At 33.8% G+C, this 23,124-nt stretch overlaps 4 protein-coding genes across 5 annotated transcripts; 2 read left to right on the top strand and 2 right to left on the bottom strand.

The window, feature by feature from the left end:
• Positions 1-340: 340 nt before the first annotated feature.
• Positions 341-11,120, bottom strand: LOC119985889. Of its 2 annotated transcripts, XM_038830342.1 has the most exons (3): positions 10,954-11,120; positions 10,324-10,849; positions 341-791 (listed from the first exon to the last, which is right to left on the bottom strand). In XM_038830342.1, the coding sequence occupies exons 1-3, from the start codon at positions 10,996-10,998 to the stop codon at positions 556-558; spliced, it is 807 nt and encodes a 268-aa protein (XP_038686270.1). In that variant the 5' UTR covers positions 10,999-11,120; the 3' UTR covers positions 341-555. The 2 variants fall into 2 exon arrangements, with proteins under 2 accessions (XP_038686270.1, XP_038686271.1); XM_038830343.1 differs by lacking the exons at positions 10,324-10,849; positions 10,954-11,120 and adding an exon at positions 1,230-1,379 and having other exon boundaries at positions 341-1,125.
• Positions 1,712-2,857, top strand: LOC119985886 (protein RAFTIN 1B-like). Its single transcript, XM_038830340.1, has 2 exons — positions 1,712-1,853; positions 1,965-2,857. The coding sequence occupies exons 1-2, from the start codon at positions 1,806-1,808 to the stop codon at positions 2,724-2,726; spliced, it is 810 nt and encodes a 269-aa protein (XP_038686268.1). The 5' UTR covers positions 1,712-1,805; the 3' UTR covers positions 2,727-2,857.
• On the bottom strand, positions 3,011-4,159 carry LOC119985885 (BURP domain protein USPL1-like). Its single transcript, XM_038830339.1, has 2 exons — positions 4,008-4,159; positions 3,011-3,927 (listed from the first exon to the last, which is right to left on the bottom strand). The coding sequence occupies exons 1-2, from the start codon at positions 4,053-4,055 to the stop codon at positions 3,166-3,168; spliced, it is 810 nt and encodes a 269-aa protein (XP_038686267.1). The 5' UTR covers positions 4,056-4,159; the 3' UTR covers positions 3,011-3,165.
• Positions 11,121-11,673: 553 nt separating the features above from the next.
• Positions 11,674-12,426, top strand: LOC119985567 (protein RAFTIN 1B-like). The gene has a single exon (XM_038829855.1). The coding sequence runs from the start codon at positions 11,674-11,676 to the stop codon at positions 12,424-12,426; it is 753 nt and encodes a 250-aa protein (XP_038685783.1).
• Positions 12,427-23,124: the final 10,698 nt, after the last annotated feature.

The raw sequence follows: 23,124 nt of genomic DNA, 5'->3' as shown, positions 1-23,124 counted from the left end.
TTTTTTTTTATAAATTCCTTATTGGTTGATAGAACTTGCATGAGAGATTTATTGGTAATCAAAGCTAAATATAGGGGTAAAAGCACTTTTGATTATTGAATAATTTGACCCACTCCAACTCGGTCCCCAATTTTTCAAACATTTCAAGTTGAGTATCATAATTTTAAATTTGTTACAACCTCATCACACGGGTAGATGATTGACTATTCGAAAAGGCAGAAATATGCTTGTGTGTGGATGCCCTCAATCTTAATTTCTCTTATATCGTGTAAGAATAAATAAAATATATTAGTAAAAATAATATAGAAAGACGCAATTTATATAGAGTCATTACATCTACTTTCTACTTAGGCTTAATTTATTATTTCAAGCACTTAATTTATAACAGTAATGACACACTGATAATAGGTGAAATTAATTAAGCAAGCAGCCAAGCGAAACAAATTTATTTGAATACATTGAAACAGGCATAAATTAAACAACAACTTCGCTAATTAATAGATTGTTTCGCTAACGTTGGCTGCAGCTGCATATGATAATGGAACCAAGTACCCATCATATGTTTTCTTTGGCTTTCACGTCCTCATGCTCTCTCCAAACTAACAGTTGGGAGGGTTTTATCTCGGCATCAAAATCGAAATCTTTACCGGAAAGATCTAAACTAGGCTTGTCAACCTTCTTATGTTCTCTCCAAACTAACAGTTGGGAGGGTTTTATCTCGGCATCAAAATCGAAATCTTTACCGGAAAGATCTAAACTAGGCTTGTCAACCTTCTTATGTTCTCTCCAAACTAACAGTTGGGAAGGTTTTATCTCAGTGTCAAAATCAAAATCTTTGCTGGAAAGGTCCATACCGGGTTTGTCAACTTTCTCATGCTCTCTCCAAACTAACAGTTGGGAGGGTTTTATCTTGGTATCAAAATCAAAATCTCTGCCGGAAAGATCCACACCATTTTTTTCAGCTTTCTGATCGCAATCAGAGTTCTCGGTAGAGACTTGCAAGTGATCATTTGATTTTGAGGAAACGATGCGGGCACGAATTGTGTCGGGCATGGGCTGGTCCTTCATTACAGCCTTCCAGTACCCTCCAGGTTCAGTTCTTGCAGCATTGGCGGAGCCCAGAACCTACAAACAAAATCACAAGAAACCATAAAAGTATTAGTTATTTCTTTCATTACCATATCATTTCTGCTACTAATAAAGATTAGAAATATATATGAAAAGTATACCAAGAAAAGCAGCAAAAGAGCAACGAAAGCAAACAAGGATCTCATGTTTTCTGATTCTTCTTTGTTTTGCAAAGATTTGTGGTGTGAAGATGTATCTCCAGTTCGTCTTCTTAAATAGGCAAAATGGTAACGGACTATCGAGATATTTTGCAAATATCCATTTACCAAATTAAAAAATAAAAAATAAAAGAGAATGGTACAATTGATGTGTGATAGATTAATATGGATCCACAATAAATACTGATTTTATAATATTTTTTACTTAACATTTCTTGATCTCATATTCATAAAAAAAAATTAACAATATTTATAATGTTTTAAATATTTATATATTATTCTTAAAATGACTCTTAATAAAAATTATATGTATTATTAGATTAAATTTAATATAAAAATCATAAAGACAAAATGATTTAAATATATATATATATATATATTTATTGTATTCTCTCAAAAAAAAATTTGTATTATATATCCTTCTGCATGATAATTGCCTATATGTAATGTGGCCTGTTTTCCTCTTCAAATCTGGAGTCGGAAAGAATCAACAGAGAGAAGTGGAAAGCTGATCAAGGAATGGCTCCTCATAAGATGTTTGTTCTTCTATATCTAGTTTTCTTCAAGGTAAATCCTATTACTTAGATAGTTTTTTTTCTTTTTCTTGTTTTTTCAGAGTTTATTATGTTTTTGGTATTTTTCGTTTCTGCAACAACTCCTCACTCTATCATTTTGCAGTGTGGATTAATGGTTCATGGAGACCCTCATCAGAACATACAATTGAATCCATCATCATCGTCCCACATGAGTCATGGTAGTTTGTTTATAAGATTTGATGAAATACATGTTGGGAAAATAATCAAAACCAAATTCGATTTCCTTGACCCTTCTAAGTCATCTGCACATCATTTCCTCCCCAGAGAGGTGGCCGATTCGATCCCTTTCTCATCGTCGGAGCTCCCAAACATTCTCCCACTCTTCTCAATCCCTCAAGGTTCCCGGAAATCTATGGTGATGGAAGACACTCTCTTTAACTGTGAACATGGTGTTATTCTTGAGGGAGAGATCAGGACATGTGCAACCTCCTTGGAGTCCATGCTTGATTTTGTCAGTGGCCTATTCGGCTCGAGAGATGCAATCAGAGTCTTAACCAACACTCACGAACCGACATCGCGTGGTACTTCTGACGAGTACGTTACAGTGGAAGTGGAAGAGATTCCGGTTCTTAAGATGATAGGATGTCATTTGATGCCTTATCCTTACACAATTTACGGTTGCCATCATCTGTCTAATACCAAAACCAAGGTTTTCAGGGTTTCAGTTGAAGGTAACGAAGGGGATCAAGTGAAAATTCCTGTTGTTTGTCATATGAACACATCTACATGGGATCCAAACCATGAAGCATTTCAGACACTTAACTTCAAGCCCGGTGCTGCCCCGGTGTGTCACATGTTCCCTGAAGGAGACCTTGCTTGGATTCAGCCATCAAAATCTGTCTAACATTCTCTCCAGCTTGTTGCCTTGAGTACTCTCATCTTGTGGTGATATTAAATATTATGTATGTAATGAATGATATTTCAGTTTGTTTGAGTTCATTACTGAATAATAAAGTTGTCTTACTTTTGTGTTTAGTAATCTGCCTCTGTGCCGCTCTCTTAATTTCTCAGTGTTTAGTAATCTCCCTCTATCTATAAGCCCAAAATCAATGCTTGAAACATGCAACACCATGTAAATACAGACAAGCAATAACATCATTCATTAGTTTATTTATTGATGAACTAAAGTTCATTACATCAATATTAATTCACTCTCCAACATAGATTTATTACATATTTGGTACGTAGTAACCACCATATTCAACTATGTAGAATATGTAGAGTAGAGCAACCATAGCGAATAACATTACAACACAGGAGAGTGAATCGACTACTACATATCCTTAGATAGATGGCTGGATCCATATAAGGTCTCCTTCAGGGAAGAAGTGGCAAATAGGAGAGCTTCCTGGCTTGACATTAAGTAAATCAAACACTTGAAGGTTCTGATCCCACGTCGATGTGTCCATATGGCAAGAAACATAAGTTTCCAATTCATCTCCTCCTCTGTTACCAACAAGTTTCACCCTGAAAACCTTGGCTTTAGAATTGAACCTGTGATGGCAATCATAAACTGAATAAGGATAACGCATCCAATGACATCCAACCATCTTACGCATCGGAATCTCTCCGACTTCCGCCATGGTGTACTCATCAGAAGTACCGGTCGACCCCGGTGTGTGACTATTTGCTAGGACTTTGATCTCAGCTCTCGGTCCGAATACGCTACGCACAAAATCAATAATGGACTCTAATGAAGTTGTACATGTCCTAACCTCGCCCTTCTTGTAAGTGTTCTCACACTTAAACAACGTGTCTTCCATTGCTTTAGCTTTTTCGGAACCTTGAGGGATTGAGAAGAGTTTGAGAATATTTTGGAGCTCGGACGACGCGAAAGGGATCGAATCGGCCACTTCTTTTGGGAGGAAATGATGAGGAGATGTCGAAGGGTCATCGAAGTCAAATTTGATCTTGTGAATATTCCCCACATACAATTCATCCATATTTAGAAACATCATGTTTTGGTCCACCTTGAATGTAGGTTGTGGATTCACTTGCACATTTTGATTGTCATCTCCATCTCCATGAACCGATAATAGTCCACACTGCAACAGCATTCGTACACACAAGTGAGCTACGCATGGATTAAAGTAACCTTGAAAGAAATTAAGTAAATGGAAAATACCTTCAAGAACACAAGACATAGAAGAATAAGGATCTTATGAGGAGTCATTGCTTGAGCTTTCCACCTCTCTCTTCCTGTAAGTTAATTCTTTCAAACTTAATTGATTTGATGAGGAAATTAATAGTATAGAGAAAGATAAATAACACTACTCCTTGGGCTCTGTTTGGTGAAAGGCGGACCGTTTTACCAAACACCTAAAATTTCATTTTTTTATATGGGGGTCCCACATATTTTTAAGTCAGCTTTTTCAAGTTTTTTAATAAAAAAAATATGATGGGACCCACTTGAATAATAAACATTATTATTCAATACACCTAAGGTATATTTAGACTTAATAAATTAGATTTATAATTATAAATATATATTAATAATTATAATAATGTATTTTTAATTTGATATTTTCTTTCATTTATATATGCATTATATATTATATTACAAATACAAATTTATTTAAATATTGAACTAAGGTAATTATAATTTTTACTTAATAAAATATATTTATATATTAATAATCATTATTTATTTATTTAATTTATAATTAATTTTTTAATGAAATAAAAAAATTACAATGAAAAAATACAAATAAAATATATTTTACCCAGCTTAACCGTTAACAACAGTTAAAAGCTTTATCAAACCCTTCACAACTTATATCACAGCTTTAAGCTCAGCTTTTCTTCCACAGCTTAACCGCTAGAGTTAAAAATCAACATAACCGTTGTACCAAATGGGCACATTATCTTTTATTTGCCTATGAACCACTCAAACTTTGTCCCTACCATGCATGCATGTGATAATACAAGAGATAAATCACAAGGTTTTCCTCACCTTACTCTCTCTCAGTCGCATTCCAAACCCAGATAAACAAACAATAGGAATTAGGATTACGTGATTATGTCACTTCATGTACCCAATAGTCCAGACGCCTAAACACCCGTCCAAACGCTTACTCAACCTCTGGTCCCCTACGTACAACCCCTGGTCCCCTACATTTGGAAGCTTTTAATAGATAATATTTAATAGACATGTTTGGAAGTATTTAATAATTGATAGCGGTCCCTACAATGCATGCGATAATACTCCTAATTAGGATATTATCCTTAATATACCTGACCTATATTGATTGACATGACTCTTAATACTTTTTTCTTTCGATGAAGAAGGAACCGTTTCAGATTGTTTATCATTTTCTTTATGCTTCGGATTTTTTTTAAATACCACAGAGAATTACACTTGTGGTTGGAATCAAATATTTAGCATACATATGTCTAATCCAACCGATTTCCAACCAAGCCAACTCTTGTTAATGCTTGCAATAGGTTAACTAAGTCTAATAATGCCATAACTAAATAATAAGTATTTAGTTATGCGCCTTTATACATAAAAAATGTAATTAGTGCATCACAAATCCATATCTTAAAAAATTAAGAATGATTCACTGATATACCCCATAATTAAAGGGTCATTTCAGTCCTCTAGATAGTGAAATCATAGGGTTGGATACTCTGTAATAAGTAAATATGTAATGATAATCAATTGAAATAAGGTACATATAATTCATCAAACACTAACAAACTAACTGACGATTTCATCTATTGTGCCATGAAAATCTCTTAACGCCATTTTTCTATCTATTTTTCTTCAAAAAACAATGGAAGGATTGCTCTGCAATCAGAGCAATCTCGGTTTATTTACCCATGATATCATTTTAATTATTTTTCCAAAAGTATAACAAAGGGTAGCAAATACGTAATGATAATATTCAAATATAATGTCAAGAAAAATGTATGAAACACTAATAAATTGAAGATTTCATCAATTATTTTGCAACGAAACTCTCAAAAAACCCTTGTTTGAACCTAGATTTCATCAATACTCGAAAAGACATTTATATCGGTTCTTTTCACCCAACCCCTCATCCCTACATATTAGCCCCTGGTCCCCTACATATAGCTTTGGGTGGGGATTTAATGTGAACCTTAGCATTCCTTAAAAGCAATCACATGCATATATTAACTGTCCGAAATGGACAGAAAATTGATAGATACTGACTGGACATTGATCTATATATATATATATTTGAATCTCTATATATTAACTGTCCGAAATAGACAGAAAATTGATTGATACTGACTGGACATTGATAGATACAAGGTTCAGTCAGTATGTATCAATGTTATGTCTATTTCCGATAGCTTATGTATGCATGTGATTGCTTTTAGAGATTCAATTATATATTTGTACCCATAGTGTTAGTCACCATTATCCACTTTTGACTATATAAATATTCATGAAATAGTAAAGTAAATGACGTAAGTCAGCACGTTTTAATACATCAGTGAACAATCCAAACAATAACACGTGAACAATCTAAGCTCCAATAATTGTGTTAAGAAAGTCCAAATGACTCTGGTGTCATTCATGTTTATTGGAATTAAGACTTTTGGATATTCGGTAATTCTTATAATATGAGACATTATCTAACAATTATTGGATGCATGGAATGACGTCCATCATTTATTATCATATGACCCAATCCCTATTATCATATGCATTGATCATTTATTTCAATGCTTCCAAACATGTCTATTATATATCATCCACCATCGCATGCATTGTAGGGACCGACCACTATCAATTATTAAATACTTCCAAACATGTCTATTAAACATTATCTATTAAAAGCTTCCAAACGTGTCTCATATAAATGTCTTTCTGAGTATTTTCCTTTTGTGCTTTTTTTTTTTGGAAAAATTAGATATTAGTCCATAATTGAAGAGTTTTGTTTCAAGTACACTTTTAAAAGTCTTATTTTATAAAATCTATGTAGTTTGAACTAATATTCTAAAAATGATAAAAAGTTAAAATATATGATTTTATTGTCTAAAATACCATATTCTTCATCCTCAAACATGACACACGATTCATCTACGACTCCGCCGAAAGTTTAGTCTCTGTCGCCGAAAGCTTCATCTCTACCCATTATGACTTATTCAAGAGATCTATGGCATTTTTTAGTGATTTTTCATCCCAATTTTTATTGTATTGGAACTAGATCTACTTATTCTCACCACGAGACTTGTAGATCTTGTTGTTTTCCTTCGATCTGATATCACATCATTATTTTCGATATTTTCTGTAGTGATTTCTTGATTTTCTGGTTCTCATTTTGGATTTCTAGATTGCAGGTGATTTGTTATTTGTCTTGCTAAATATTATCTGTTTTATTAAAATGTTATCTGTCTCTAATGAAATATTATCTGTTTGAAGTTCCGAAACAGATAACATATCAGAATAGACACAATATCTGTAGATTTAGATCAAATTTCAGAAGGAAAGAAAAAGATTTCAAAAAAAAAATAAAATCTCAAAGGTGATGCGCCTTGATTCTTGGAGTTGATTGGGGGTGTTGATAGTCGGCGTTAGCCGTATTGACCGGATCTAACCTTTTCAACTATTGGTGATGACTGGGTTTTGATTAGACTGACCTAGAGCTTCATTTCGGTAGTTCATTCGTAGAAAATCATGGTCGGATGGCCAACTCCGATATGGTGGCTCAAGGAAGAAGAAGGAGGAAGAAGAAGAAAGAAGGAGGGAGGGTATTTTGATAAATTGATAGACTTTGTCCTTTTTTCTAAAGTATTTTTTAGGTTGGCCATATTGAAATATAACTTTTAATTTTTGTCTTTATGGATAAAACTTCCCCATTTCTTTTATATGAATCAGAAGTGTGAACACGAAATCTAATAGTTATAATAAACCACAATAAAAATTGGGGCCACACATTTTATGCGGGACCCATTGCATTCATGGTTGAAAAAGAGGTTCACATTGGAGAATTTCTGTATATATCCACTGCATCCATATTGAAAAACAAGTTAACAAAATTGGTTTAATTGGAGAATATTTGTATAAAAAAAAATCAAAAAATCTAGAGGGCACTTGTTCCATGATCCTATGCTAGCTCCGTGGTCCCCCTCTATTATCACATGCATGTATGGTGGGGATCTCTATCAATTATTAAATGCTTCCAAACATGTCCGTGCTCCCACATGTATATTTAACACAGGACGAATAAAAGATGATGTCGGTAGCCACAACCACTTGTTTGGTCAAGGGGTTTAAGGACTAACGGGATGTTCGGACAAATATGGGTTAGTGGTTTGTTGGGTCTTGAGCCTTTAGGATCGATAAATAACTTGCGTAGAGGTTCGGTAGGGGTAGCTAAACTCTCTCTTTGGGGTTTATAATATAGGGTTCAGTCCAAAGGATCGGGTCTTGTGATGGTTCTCCAGTGATTATAAAAAAATAGCCACAACCATGACAAAACTGTAATTAGTAGCAAATTAAATGTAGAAATGAGAAAAAAAAAAAAGAGGACAAATGTGTTATCCTCAAAAGGGGACAAAGTTTGAGTGGTTGACAGACAAATAAAAGATAATGTTTTGATGGAGTGATGGTTATTTATCCTTCTCTATACTATTGATTTCCTCATCAAATCAATTGAGTTGGAAGAAGTAATTTAAATATAAATATAAAATACTATTAACAGGCAAATAAAAAATGTGTAACTTATCATATTGACTTGGCATGTGTCATTTTATTTATTCATATAAACTATAAATTTTGTTACATATAAACTTCATCACATTTCTAATTTTTACGGTTACCCTTGGCATTCAACAACTTATCGTTACAATCCACGTCATGGCCAAGTAACTATTGCAAATTGGGCGTTATTATTTTTTTCTTCTTTTTCCTATTTCTAGTCTTGTTGAAGGTATTAGTCATTCACTTTAATTATATTTCATTATCATGTCACCTTGTGCATGAGAATATTTTCTTTAGTCACTTTGTTCATTTTTATAATTTTAATCTTTACTTTTCAAAAGTTTGATTAGTTTATTTTTAGGTGTGTTTGAATATCAACAATAGTGAGGGGATGATGAATGAGGCCATGTCAAAGGATATCAAGGCAGCAACGTAGCCGGATTTTGAGGGGGGCATTGTGGGGTTCAGGGCAGCCCTCGTGGAAAATATTTTTGGACCTATTGTACGTCGTTTGTTAACACCCATCTAGTAAATATAACTTGATCTACAAGATTAGGTTAATTTTAGTTGAATTATATATATTATTAAAAGTGATACATATAAAACAGGATATAAAAACTTTTACAATCATTAGTTTTAAAATAATTAATGAGTAACTATATATAATTAGTTCAATTATAGATTAATTAAACCTAACAATCAATTATCTCTCTTCCACTCTAAGATTCAACTCTCTCACTCTTTCTTCAATCTCTCTTTTATTTTGAACCATAAATCTCTCTCTTTATTTTTTATTTTATATGAAATTTTCGGTTTGTTTTTTAGATCCGCACTTTTTGGACGAATCTGAATATATTGTAGAAGGTTTGGATGTATTATTGATAAGTTATCGAGTGGCGATGGGGCTAAGTCTCTTGTCTCACATCGCTCAAGAGAAGATGTTAAGTACATAATATAATATGTCAAACTTCTAAACTAATATTGTCTTGTGTTGGGTATGGGAAGATAAAACTGTGCGGACAAGTATGGGGTTGATCCAAAACGGACAAAATGTTACTAATATGGAGGGAAAGATTGTTACAGTAAAGTTTTGTTTTAATTTTTATTTTAAGTAAATTTATATTTCATCAAATCTTAATATTTTGCTTAAGGATTTATTTGTATAATATATTTTTTTTTTTTATAAATTCCTTATTGGTTGATAGAACTTGCATGAGAGATTTATTGGTAATCAAAGCTAAATATAGGGGTAAAAGCACTTTTGATTACTGAATAATTTGACCCACTCCAACTCGGTCCCCAATTTTTCAAACATTTCAAGTTGAGTATCATAATTTTAAATCTGTTACAACCTCATCACACGGGTAGATGATTGACTATTCGAAAAGGCAGAAATATGCTTGTGTGTGGATGCCCTCAATCTTAATTTCTCTTATATCGTGTAAGAATAAATAAAATATATTAGTAAAAATAATATAGAAAGACGCAATTTATATAGAGTCATTACATCTACTGAGGCTTAATTTATTATTTCAAGCACTTAATTTATAACAGTAATGACACACTGATAATAGGTGAAATTAATTAAGCAAGCAGCCAAGCGAAACAAATTTATTTGAATACATTGAAACAGGCACAAATTAAACAACAACTTCGCTAATTAATAGATTGTTTCGCTAACGTTGGCTGCAGCTGCATATGATAATGGAACCAAGTACCCATCATATGTTTTCTTTGGCTTTCATGTCCAAATGCTCTCTCCAAACTAACAGTTGGGAGGGTTTTATCTCGGCATCAAAATCGAAATCTTTACCGGAAAGATCTAAACTAGACTTGTCGACCTTCATATGTTCTCTCCAAACTAACAGTTGGGAGGGTTTTATCTCGGCATCAAAATCGAAATCTTTACCGGAAAGATCTAAACTAGGCTTGTCAACCTTCTTATGTTCTCTCCAAACTAACAGTTGGGAAGGTTTTATCTCAGTGTCAAAATCAAAATCTTTGCTGGAAAGGTCCATACCAGGTTTGTCAACTTTCTCATGCTCTCTCCAAACTAACAGTTGGGAGGGTTTTATCTTGGTATCAAAATCAAAATCTCTGCCGGAAAGATCCACACCATTTTTTTCAGCTTTCTGATCGCAATCAGAGTTCTCGGTAGAGACTTGCAAGTGATCATTTGATTTTGAGGAAACGATGCGGGCACGAATTGTGTCGGGCATGGGCTGGTCCTTCATTACAGCCTTCCAGTACCCTCCAGGTTCAGTTCTTGCAGCATTGGCGGAGCCCAGAACCTACAAACAAAATCACAAGAAACCATAAAAGTATTAGTTATTTCTTTCATTACCATATCATTTCTGCTACTAATAAAGATTAGAAATATATATGAAAAGTATACCAAGAAAAGCAGCAAAAGAGCAACGAAAGCAAACAAGGATCTCATGTTTTCTGATTCTTCTTTGTTTTGCAAAGATTTGTGGTGTGAAGATGTATCTCCAGTTCGTCTTCTTAAATAGGCAAAATGGTAACGGACTATCGAGATATTTTGCAAATATCCATTTACCAAATTAAAAAATAAAAAATAAAAGAGAATGGTACAATTGATGTGTGATAGATTAATATGGATCCACAATAAATACTGATTTTATAACATTTCTTGATCTCATATTCATAAAAAAAAATTAACAATATTTATAATGTTTTAAATATTTATATATTATTCTTAAAATGACTCTTAATAAAAATTATATTTATTATTAGATTAAATTTAATATAAAAATCATAAAGACAAAATGATATAAATATATATATATTTATTGTATTCTCTCAAAAAAAAAAATTGTATTATATATCCTTCTGTATGATAATTGCCTATATGTGGCCTGTTTTCCTCTTCAAATCTGGAGTCGGAAAGAATCAACAGAGAGAAGTGGAAAGCTGATCAAGGAATGGCTCCTCATAAGATGTTTGTTCTTCTATATCTAGTTTTCTTCAAGGTAAATCCTATTACTTACATAGTTTTTTTTTTCTTTTTCTTGTTTTTTCAGAGTTTATTATGTTTTTGGTATTTTTCGTTTCTGCAACAACTCCTCACTCTATCATTTTGCAGTATGGATTAATGGTTCATGGAGACCCTCATCAGAACATACAATTGAATCCATCATCATCGTCCCACATGAGTCATGGTAGTTTGTTTATAAGATTTGATGAAATACATGTTGGGAAAATAATCAAAACCAAATTCGATTTCGTTGACCCTTCTAAGTCATCTGCACATCATTTCCTCCCCAGAGAGGTGGCCGATTCGATCCCTTTCTCATCGTCGGAGCTCCCAAACATTCTCCCACTCTTCTCAATCCCTCAAGGTTCCCGGAAATCTATGGTGATGGAAGACACTCTCTTTAACTGTGAACATGGTGTTATTCTTGAGGGAGAGATCAGGACATGTGCAACCTCCTTGGAGTCCATGCTTGATTTTGTCAGTGGCCTATTCGGCTCGAGAGATGCAATCAGAGTCTTAACCAACACTCACGAACCGACATCGCGTGGTACGTCTGACGAGTACGTTACAGTGGAAGTGGAAGAGATTCCGGTTCTTAAGATGATAGGATGTCATTTGATGCCTTATCCTTACACAATTTACGGTTGCCATCATCTGTCTAATACCAAAACCAAGGTTTTCAGGGTTTCAGTTGAAGGTAACAAAGGAGATCAAGTGAAAATTCCTATTGTTTGTCATATGAACACATCTACATGGGATCCAAACCATGAAGCATTTCAGACACTTAACTTCAAGCCCGGTGCTGCCCCGGTGTGTCACATGTTCCCTGAAGGAGACCTTGCTTGGATTCAGCCATCAAAATCTGTCTAACATTCTCTCCAGTTTGTTGCCTTGAGTACTCTCATCTTGTGGTGATATTAATCAATATTATGTATGCACTGAATGATCAGTTTGTTTGAGTTCATTATTGAATAATAAAGTTGTCTTACTTTTGTGTTTAGTAATCTGCCTCTGTGCCGCTCTCTTAAAAGCAATCACATGCATATATTAACTGTCCGAAATGGACAGAAAATTGATAGATACTGACTGGACATTGATCTATATATATATATATATATATTTGAATCTCTATATATTAACTGTCCGAAATAGACAGAAAATTGATTGATACTGACTGGACATTGATAGATACAAGGTCCAGTCAGTATGTATCAAAGTTATGTCTATTTCCGATAGCTTATGTATGCATGTGATTGCTTTTAGAGATTCAATTATATATTTGTACCCATAGTGTTAGTCACCATTATCCACTTTTGACTATATAAATATTCATGAAATAGTAAAGTAAATGACGTAAGTCAGCACGTTTTAATACATCAGTGAACAATCCAAACAATAACACGTGAACAATCTAAGCTCCAATAATTGTGTTAAGAAGTGTAAACAGCGTGATTAACTCTTTTGGAGGTCCGTTTTTGCCTGATTGGGTGCAGTTTTATGCACGACCTTAGATGTCCACAGTTGGGATTCAGGCTGTCACCTAGGTATGTTGGAGATGCGATGTGATTTGATTTCATCGTTGAGACTGTTACATTATGAGGATTTGTCCTAATTTGAAGCCTGATTTGAATTTGAATTTGAATCCTCATTGGATTGATGTTAGGAAGTCTCTCAATGAAACTTCTCTTTTTAGGTTGAATCTATGTATCTACTTTCTCAAGTTATGCATGGTTATTGTGGTTATTGGAATTATATGAATGTTTTTCGAAAACCACAACCACACACAAGCAGCAATAAGACACGAACATCAACACAGCACCCTGAAGGGCAAAATCCTGTGTTGGTAACTGAACTTATCAACTACTCACACACACTCTAAACTATCGATGTGGGACAATCTGTGGTAGACACAGTGTCAACCAGACATCACACACACACGCTAGGCTTCAAGCCGTTTGTGTTTTTTTTTGAAAACCACAACCACACACAAGCAGCAATAAGACACGAAGACCAACACAGCACCCCGAAGGGCAAAATCCTGTGTTGGTAACCGAACTTGTCAACTACTCACACACACTCTAAACTACCGATGTGCGACAATTTGTGGTAAACATAGTGTCAACCAAACATCACACACATACGCTAGGCTTCAAGCCCTTTGTGTTCCCTTTTTCTGGTGTCATTCATGTTTATTGGAATTAAGGCTTTTGGATATTAAGTAATTCTTATAATATGAGACATTATCTAACAATTATTAGATGCATGGAATGACGTCCATCATTTATTATCATATGACCCAATCCCTATTATCATATGCATTGATCATTTATTTCAATGCTTCCAAACATGTCTTTTATATATCATCTACCATCGCATGCATTGTAGGGACCACTATCAATTATTAAATACTTCCAAACATGTCTATTAAACATTATCTATTACAAGCTTCCAAACGTGTCTCATATAAATGTCTTTTTGAGTTTTTTCCTTTTGTGCTTTTTTTTTTGGAAAAATTAGATATTAGTCCATAATTGAAGAGTTTTGTTCGAATGACACTTTTAAAAGTCTTATTCTATAAAATCTATGTAGTTTAAACTAATATTTTAAAAATGATAAAGAGTTAAAATATATAATTTTATTGTCTAAAATACCATATTCTTCATCCTCAAACATGACGCACGATTCATCTATGACCTCCGCCGAAAGTTTAGTCTCTGTCGCCGAAAGCTTCATCTCTACCCATTATGACTTATTCAAGAGATCTATGGCCTTTTTTAGTGATTTTTCATCCCAATTTTTATTGTATTCGAACTAGATCTACTTATTCTCACCACGAGACTTGTAGATCTTGTTGTTTTCCTTCGATCTGTTATTACATCATTATTTTTGATATTTTCTGTAGTGATTTCTTGATTTTCTGGTTCTCATTTTGGATTTGTAGATTGCAGGTGATTGTTATTTGTCTTGCTAAATATTATCTGTCTTATTAAAATGTTATCTGTCTCTAATGAAATATTATCTGTTTGAAGTTTCGAAACAGATAACATATCAGAATAGATACAATATCTGCAGATTTAGATCAAATTTCAGAAGGAAAGAAAAAGATTTCAAAAAAAAAAAATAAAATCTCAAAGGTGATGCGCCTTGATTGTGGGTGTTGATAGTCGGCGTTAGCCGTATTGACCGGATCTAACTTTTTCAACTGTTGGTGATGACCGAGCTTTGATTGGACTGACCTAGAGTTTCATTTCGGTAGTTCATTCATAGAAAATCATGGTCGGATGGCCAACTCCGATATGGTGGCTCAAGGAAGAAGAAGGAGGAAGAAGAAGAAAGAAGGAGGGAGAGTATTTTGATAAGTTGATAGACTTTGTCCTTTTTTCTAAAATATTTTTTAGGTTGGCCTTATTGGAATACAACTTTTAATTTTTGTCTTTATGGGTAAAACTCCCCCAATTCTTTTATATGAACCAAAAGTGTGAACACAAAATCTAATGGTTATGATAAACCACAACAAAAATTGGGGCCACACATTTTATGTGGGATCCATCGCATTCATGGTTGAAAAAGAAGTTCACATCGGAGAACTACTGTATATATCGACTGCATCCATATTAAAAAGAAGTTAACAAAATTGGTTTAATTGGAAAATTTTTGTATAAAAAAAAAATAAAAATCTAGAGGGCACTTGTTCCATGATCCTATACTAGCTCCGTGGTCCCCCTCTATTTATCACATGCATGCATGGTGGGGATCTCTATCAATCTTCTATCTATCTATCTATCTATCTATACATATATAATTACGGAAGCTGAGAGAAACTTATGATGCGTTTTAGCAGAGCCACGTCAGCGGTTTTGTATTGTGTATGTCTGCCATGTGTAAATTTTAAATTTTTTTTTCCTCTATCATGAATTAAATTGAAGTTAAGTCGGTGATGATTTCTGTGCGACTCTTCCCCTCCCCGCCTGTTCATTTCCTTAAGCACTGATTCATGCATGACTCCTTGGTTTAACTATTGCATTAATTCTACTTCTGCTTTAAACGTTATCCAAATCATACGCAATTTGTTCACTGTGTATTTGGCGTATGCATCTACGAAATCTATTATGTTTCTTGCCAGAGCTTTAGCATCTGCAAAACACGTCATCCAAATCATACGCAATTTGTTCACTGTTCACTGTGTATTCGGCGTATGCGTCTCCTATTGAGTGCAAAACAGAAGAAGCGAGCAGAGTATCGATCAAGACACAGGCACTAGATTTGGACGGCGTTGGTGTGCCTGCCACCGCCAAAGAAGAGGGCCCATCTTGGATTCCAGGTTTTTTCTCGGCTTCTCTCGAGTTTTGGGATAGTTTGATCATTAATCTCTTTTCCAACCTAATGTTAGTATTCTAGAAGCTTCTAATGGTTTCTTATTTTGTTTTGGGAATGGATTTGCGGTTCTTTTTCATATCTCTAGTTTTCGATCCGAATTTCGAATCGCTTACTGGAGTGTCTTTATGGCCGCAATGAATCGGACTGGTAAGCTTTGGTTGTGGCGGCCCTGTGATGGACATGGGGAGCACATCGACTGTTGCCTCGATGTGCCAACCTGTTTCAGGTATGATTCCTATGACTATGATGGGTTGACAATTCATCTTCGCATTGTGCCTGATTGTGTAACAAAACTTAATAATTTTATTAGGATTTGTAACTTTTTTTTATTTGAAGTCTAGGGATCTCCTTTAGCGTGGAATGAAAACTTACCCTCCCAATTTGAAGTTTTGATTCTTTTGCTGATAATCTCCGTGGTGAATGTGTTATCACCTATCTGAAATACCCCATTCAATGCAGGTTAGGGATTGGTCTCTTCAAAGGTTAATGCTAATGTTGGATTAGATCCTTTGCACTGTTTAGGTAGGTTACAGTGCCATTGTTCTTGCTGTTGGAGCCACAAAACCATGGTAGGCAAGATAAGTTAGAAAACTCTGGAACATTTGCTTTCTAACATGTTGCTTTGCTATGATTTGTTGTATTTGCTATAACATCAACTATAAATTGTAGGTCGGGGACGAGCGGCTGAAAGTACTGATTCAAGAGCAGCTATTATTGTTGGCGTTGGAACTCTTAGTGATGGAGGCCGTGTTGTCAAGCTTTAAATGAATAGGTAAAATTCAATTGCATTAATCAATTTATTAATTGTTCCTTGGAGTCCACTGAGAAATTCATTTGCATGGGCTTTCATTTTATCCTTAGAGACAATTGGATGTGGGTAGCTTTCCAGTTGCTTCGTATGGAGTTTGAGTCAAGTGCTTGACTTGAGGATGCATTTGATGGTGCAAGACACTATAGTTGTCATCTACTCAATGGGTCATTGGCAGATGAACATCTTTCCTTAAGCTTGAGCCTACTACAGAGCTTTTAACCATTAATTGGTTCATGCATCTCCCGGGACCATTGTCTCAATTAAGTGACGAAAAAAAATTATCAAGCTGCACTAGAGGTATTTCTTGGAGTCTGCTATTGGTCTCTTATAAGTCAATATTAATTGTATTGGGACATAAAAACTGGACATTAGTTCTGATAATGGTAATGGAAGTTTTAACACATTTCAGTCGATAATGCTTTGACCATGTTTCATTTGTTCCTTCTCTTTCCTTTTAAAGTTTTACACATGCCATTACTATAGTTTTTTTTTTTTACAATCAATTTAACTAGGACTGGTCATTCACTACAGCCCAATCTGTATTGAAGTAATGTATTATTTGGACGGCTTATAATTTTAATTACTTGGACTTTGTTTTTTTTGCAGGATTTCAAAACCAAAACTTAAATCAGCTTGATGGTCTTTTATCTGTTTCTTTTTTAAGATATCAGGTATTATTTTAATTTATTTTAGTCAGTCCTGGTGTCTTGGCTACCCAAATTATATAGTCCTACCATTGAGTTATGGTAGTGCCCAAAACCTGTGGTTGGTTCTACTTTGTGCATTTTTGTTATGTTTTGTGCAGAATGAAGCTCAGTCTGCAATTTCAAGTCAAGCAGAAATCTTCTGCCTCGCCATTGTGGAGGTAATTGAAGCCGGAATGATATCCCTATTCCAAGAGTGTTTGGGAATTTATTACATGCACATCTCGAATAATGAATAATATTTCATAATAGTTGAACTTATGAGCCTCAAAATGATTATATTCCAGTGAAGTAATTGACATGACTACATGTGCTTTACTTATCTTTTATTATGCATTAATCAAGCTACTGATGCTATTTCTGTCATCATAACGATCTTGACTTCCCCCAAATGTCATTATTCACATAAATTTTTTATGAACCTAAAGTATTGATAATTAGTTCAATGCGTCTGACTGTACAGGTGGGTAAAAGCAATATCTATTGGAAGAAAGGCAAATTTGACCAGGATGTAATTTTCATTTTGCAGGTGTCAACTAAGTTCTAAGTGCCCCATCTGTTGGCAACCCATCAATCTAAAGGATCCTCCAGGTTCGTTGGTGTACCATGCCTTAACGAATATTTTATTCATAGTGATTGTATTTGAAGAAAATTAAATAAATTTGCTCAATTTGGCAGCCAAGAGTTATTTGAGGCTGTTCCGCTGTTGCTTATATATCCATGTTTACAGTTTTCTTTTTCTAATTTTGGTTCCAGTTATCAGAACTAAATTTATTATATTGCTTGCTGCTTTTGGTCTTGCTTTCATAATGATACACAAAACACAAATCACGAATTGGTTATACTGAAAGTAAGACCAACTTTTTTGGTGACAAACTATTTTTCTAATTCAAACACGTAAAATATTTTGTCAATTTTGTCAATCATTCCATTTTTTTAATTCAAACCAAACAATAAAATATTAGACCCATGACTAATAATCTAAAAGGAAAACACGTAATCATGTTTTCCAACGTTTTTTTTTTGAAATAAACTTTTCCATGTCTTGATTGATAATACAAATTGGGCATATGACTGTAAATGATTATATCAACATGTATAATTTAAATAGCATCATGAATATGATATCTACACAACAATATTTCTTCTAATAAATTTAGCTGACATGTCCTTATTAGACATCGTTTTTAACACTTGCAATTGCTATATCTTCACATGTATACATACAAAGACAAAAAATTTAACGTTGCACTTCATATATATACACACACAAAAGTCAGATAATGCCGCGCGAAGTGCTGGCTAACAACTAGTTATTAAATGCTTCCAAACATGTCCGTGGTCCCACATGTTTATTTAACACAAGACAAATAAAAGATGATGTGGGTAGCCACAACCACTTGTTTGGTCGAGGGGTTTGAGGACTAACGGGATATCCATTCACCCCAAGTTCGAATCGAAACATTCGTATTAATGCGTCGTGGATGCTCGGATAAGGGTGGGTTAGTGGTCTATTGGGTCTTGGGCCTCTAGAACAGGCAAATGACTTGCCCAGAGATTCGACGGGGGTAGCTAGACTCTCACTTTTGGGGTTTATAATATAGGGCTCGGTCTAAAGGATCGAGTCTTGTGGTGGTTCCCCAATGATTAAAAAAATAGCCACAATCACGACAAAACCGTAGTTAGTAGCAAATTAAATGTAGAAATGAGAGAAAAAAAGAAGAAGAGAGGACAAATGTGTCATTCTGAAAAAGGGACAAAGTTTGAGTGGTTGACAGGCAAATAAAAAATAATGTTTTGATGGAGAAGGGTTATTTATCCTGCTCTATACTATTGATTTCCTCATCAAATCAATTGAGTTGGAAGAAGTAATTTAAATATAAATATAAAATACTATTAACAGGCAAATAAAAGATAATGTGATGTATCATATTGACTGGGTATGTGTCATTTTATTTATTCATATAAACTATAAATTTTGCTACATATAAACTTCACCACATTTTTAATTTTTACTTTTTCCCTTGGCATTCAACAACTTATCGTTACAATCCACGTCATGACCAAGTAACTATTGCAAAAAGATAATCGACACAATCAATGTCGATTGTGTTTCTTTATTATTATTATTTTTTTCCTATTTCTAGTATTGTTGAAGGTATTAGTCATTCACTTTAATTATATTTCATTATCATGTCACCTTGTGCATGCAAATATATATTTCCTTTTGTCACTTTGTTCATTTTTATAATTTTAATCTTTTCAAAAGTTTGATTATTTTATTTTTAGGTGTGTTTGAATATCAACAATAGCGAGGGGATGATGAATGAGGCCATGTCGAAGGATATCAAGGCAGTGACCTAGCCGGATTTCGAGGGGGGCATTGTGGGACAACCCTCGTGAAAAATATTTTTGGACCTATTGTACGTTGCTTGTTAACACCCATCTAATAAATATAACTTGGTCTGCAAGATTATGTTAATTTTAATTGAATTATATATATTATTAAAATTTATATATATGAAACAGGATCAAAAAAACTTTTACAATCATTAGTTTTAAAATACTTAATGAGTAACCATATATAATTAGTTCAATTATGGATTAACAATACGTAACAATCAATTATCTCTCTTCCACTCTAAGATTCAACTCTCTCACTCTTTCTTCAATCTCTCACTTATTTTGAACCATAAATCTCTCTTTATTTTTATTTTATTTGAAATTTTTGGTTTGTTTTTTTAGATTCGCGCCTTTTGGACGAATTTGAATATATTATAGAAGGTTTGGATGTATTATTGATAAGTTACCGAGTGACGATGGGGTTAAGTCTCTTGTTTCACATCGCTCAAGAGAAGATGTGAAGTACATAATATAATATGCCAAACTTCTAAATTAATATTGTCTTGTGTTGGGTATGGAAGGACAAAAATGTGCGGACTAGTATGGGATTTATCCAAATCGGACAAAGTGTTACTAATATGGAGGGAAATACTCTTACATTGAAGTTTTGTTTTAATTTTTAAATTTATTTCATCAAATCTTAATATTAGGATTAAGGATTTATTTGTATAATATTTTTTTTATAAATTACTTATTGGTCGATAGAACTTGCATGAAAGATTTATTGGTAATTAAATCTAAATGTAGGGGTAATAACACTTTTGGTTATTGAATAATTTGACCCACTCCAACTTGGTCCCCAATTTTTCAACGGAAGCACTATACATCCATAAATTTACATAAACATGTGACATGCCTATATGACTTATTTAATAAAGTTTATTTGTTTTTTTTAATCTATGTGGCATGTATTTTTTGCTTGCCACATAGATTATGTAAGTTTATGGATGGAAAAATTATGGACATATATCATTTTAGATTTTTCAAACATTTCAAGTTGAGTATTATAATTTTAAATTTGTTTCAACCTCATCACACGGGCAGATGATTGACCATCCGAAAAGGCAGAAATATGCTTGTGTGTGGATGCCCTCAATCTTAATTTCTCTTATATCATGTAAAAATAAATAAAATATATTAGTAAAAATAATATAGAGAGACGCAATTTATATAGAGTGATTTTATTATTATTTCAAGCACTTAATTTACAACATTAATGACACACTGATAATAGGTGAAATTAAGCAATAAGCAGCCAAGCGAAACAAATTTATTTGAATACATTGAAACATGCACAAATTAAACAACAACTTCGCTAATTAATAGATTGTTTCGCTAACGTTGGCTGCAGCTGCATATGATAATGGAACCAAGTACCCATCATATGTTTTCTTTGGCTTTCATGTCCAAATGCTCTCTCCAAACTAACAGTTGAGAGGGTTTTATCTCGGCATCAAAATCGAAATCTTTACCAGAAAGATTTAAACTAGGCTTGTCGACCTTCAGATGTTCTCTCCAAACTAACAGTTGGGAGGGTTTTATCTCGGCATCAAAATCGAAATCTTTACCGGAAAGATCTAAACTAGGCTTGTCAACCTTCTTATGTTCTCTCCAAACTAACAGTTGGGAGGGTTTTATCTCGGCATCAAAATCGAAATCTTTACCGGAAAGATCTAAACTAGGCTTGTCAACCTTCTTATGTTCTCTCCAAACTAACAGTTGGGAAGGTTTTATCTCAGTGTCAAAATCAAAATCTTTGCTGGAAAGGTCCATACCAGGTTTGTCAACTTTCTCATGCTCTCTCCAAACTAACAATTGGGAGGGTTTTATCTTGGTATCAAAATCAAAATCTCTACCGGAAAGATCCACACCATTTTTTTCAGCTTTCTGATCGCAATCATCAGAGTTCTTGATAGAGACTTGCACTGATCATTTGATTTTGAGGAAACGATGCGAGCACGAATTGTGTCGGGCATGGGCTGGTCCTTCATTACAGCCTTCCAGTACCCTCCAGGTTCAGTTCTTGCAGCATTGGAGGTGCCCAGAACCTACAAACAAAATCACAAGAAACCATAAAAGTATTAGTTATTTCTTTCATTACCATATCATTTCTGCTACTAATAATTAAGATTAGAAATATATATGAAAAGTATACCAAGAAAAGCAGCAAAAGAGCAATGAAAGCAAACAAGGATCTCATGTTTTCTGATTCTTATTTGTTTTGGAAAGATTTGTGGTGTGAAGATGTATCTCCGGTTCGTCTTCTTTAATAGGCAAAATGGTAACGGACTATCGAGATATTTTGCAAATATCCACTTACCAAATTAAGAAATAAAAAATAAAAGAGAATGGTACAATTGATGTGCGATAGATTAATATATGGACCCACAATAAATACTGATTTTATAATATTTTTTACTTAACATTTCTTGATCTCATATTCATAAAAAAAAAATTAACAATATTTATATATTATTCTTAAAATGACTCTTAATAAAAATTATATTTATATTAGATTAAATTTAATATAAAAATCATAAAGACAAAGTGATATATATATATATATATTGTATTCTCTCCAAAAAAAAATTATATTATATATCCTTCTGTATGATAATTGCCTATACGTGGCCTGTTTTCATCACGTATTCAACATGTATTTTAGTGAACAATCATCAAAACATGTTTTTTCACATTTTAAGACATATTCAAATCGATTATGCTCACACACATTTTGACACACAATCATCAAAAACACAATATTGACCTAGACACTAAGTCTTGCTCCAACATTATAGCCCCAGAAATATGCATCCATTTGTTATTTGACATTCGCAATTCATCTTTATAATGTGCAGAAGTTGTCACCTTTTAAGCTTATTACTGGAAGAGCTTGATCAAGAGGTTGCAGCATTGCATTCATTTAAACCCCAGTCTCTTAGGCTGTCTGCCTTACATCGATTCAAATCTGGGCAAGTTTTTATATTGCTTGCAACTGATGTTGCCAGTCGTGGGTTGGACATTCCTACAGTTGATCTCCTTAGATATCCCAAGGTTTACTTCCTAAGGATCTTTACTTATTAAAGAGGAAATTAAGGAGGATGTTAAGGAGGATATTAAGGAGGATATCAAGGAACATGTTAAGGAGGATATCAAGGAGGATATCAAGGAGAATATATTATTGATTCCATTACCTTAAATGCATGCATAAATTAGGCAATGTTTCTAGTTGTTTGCCATTGTTTAGGCTTGACTTAGTGCTTTCTTCTCCTA

Source organism: Tripterygium wilfordii, chromosome 19, assembly GCF_013401445.1.
Source record: "Tripterygium wilfordii isolate XIE 37 chromosome 19, ASM1340144v1, whole genome shotgun sequence".
In the NCBI taxonomy this organism is placed as follows: Eukaryota; Viridiplantae; Streptophyta; class Magnoliopsida; order Celastrales; family Celastraceae; genus Tripterygium; species Tripterygium wilfordii.
This window is presented reverse-complemented; position numbering and strand designations above follow the sequence as displayed.

What these genes read in the sequence shown, in the direction of transcription:
- LOC119985886 (XM_038830340.1), top strand. Translation starts at nt 1,806, where the DNA reads ATGGCTCCTCATAAGATGTTTGTTCTTCTATATCTAGTTTTCTTCAAG. An exon ending in TATATCTAGTTTTCTTCAAG is followed by an intron (nt 1,854 to 1,964) that starts GTAAATCCTATT and finishes ATCATTTTGCAG; the next exon opens with TGTGGATTAATGGTTCATGG.
- LOC119985885 (XM_038830339.1), bottom strand. Translation starts at nt 4,055, where the DNA reads ATGACTCCTCATAAGATCCTTATTCTTCTATGTCTTGTGTTCTTGAAG. An exon ending in TATGTCTTGTGTTCTTGAAG is followed by an intron (nt 3,928 to 4,007) that starts GTATTTTCCATT and finishes ATGCTGTTGCAG; the next exon opens with TGTGGACTATTATCGGTTCA.
- LOC119985889 (XM_038830342.1), bottom strand. Translation starts at nt 10,998, where the DNA reads ATGAGATCCTTGTTTGCTTTCGTTGCTCTTTTGCTGCTTTTCTTG. An exon ending in CTCTTTTGCTGCTTTTCTTG is followed by an intron (nt 10,850 to 10,953) that starts GTATACTTTTCA and finishes TTTTGTTTGTAG; the next exon opens with GTTCTGGGCTCCGCCAATGC. An exon ending in AAAACCCTCCCAACTGTTAG is followed by an intron (nt 792 to 10,323) that starts TTTGGAGAGAGC and finishes CCCAACTGTTAG; the next exon opens with TTTGGAGAGAACATAAGAAG.
- LOC119985567 (XM_038829855.1), top strand. Translation starts at nt 11,674, where the DNA reads ATGGTTCATGGAGACCCTCATCAGAACATACAATTGAATCCATCATCA.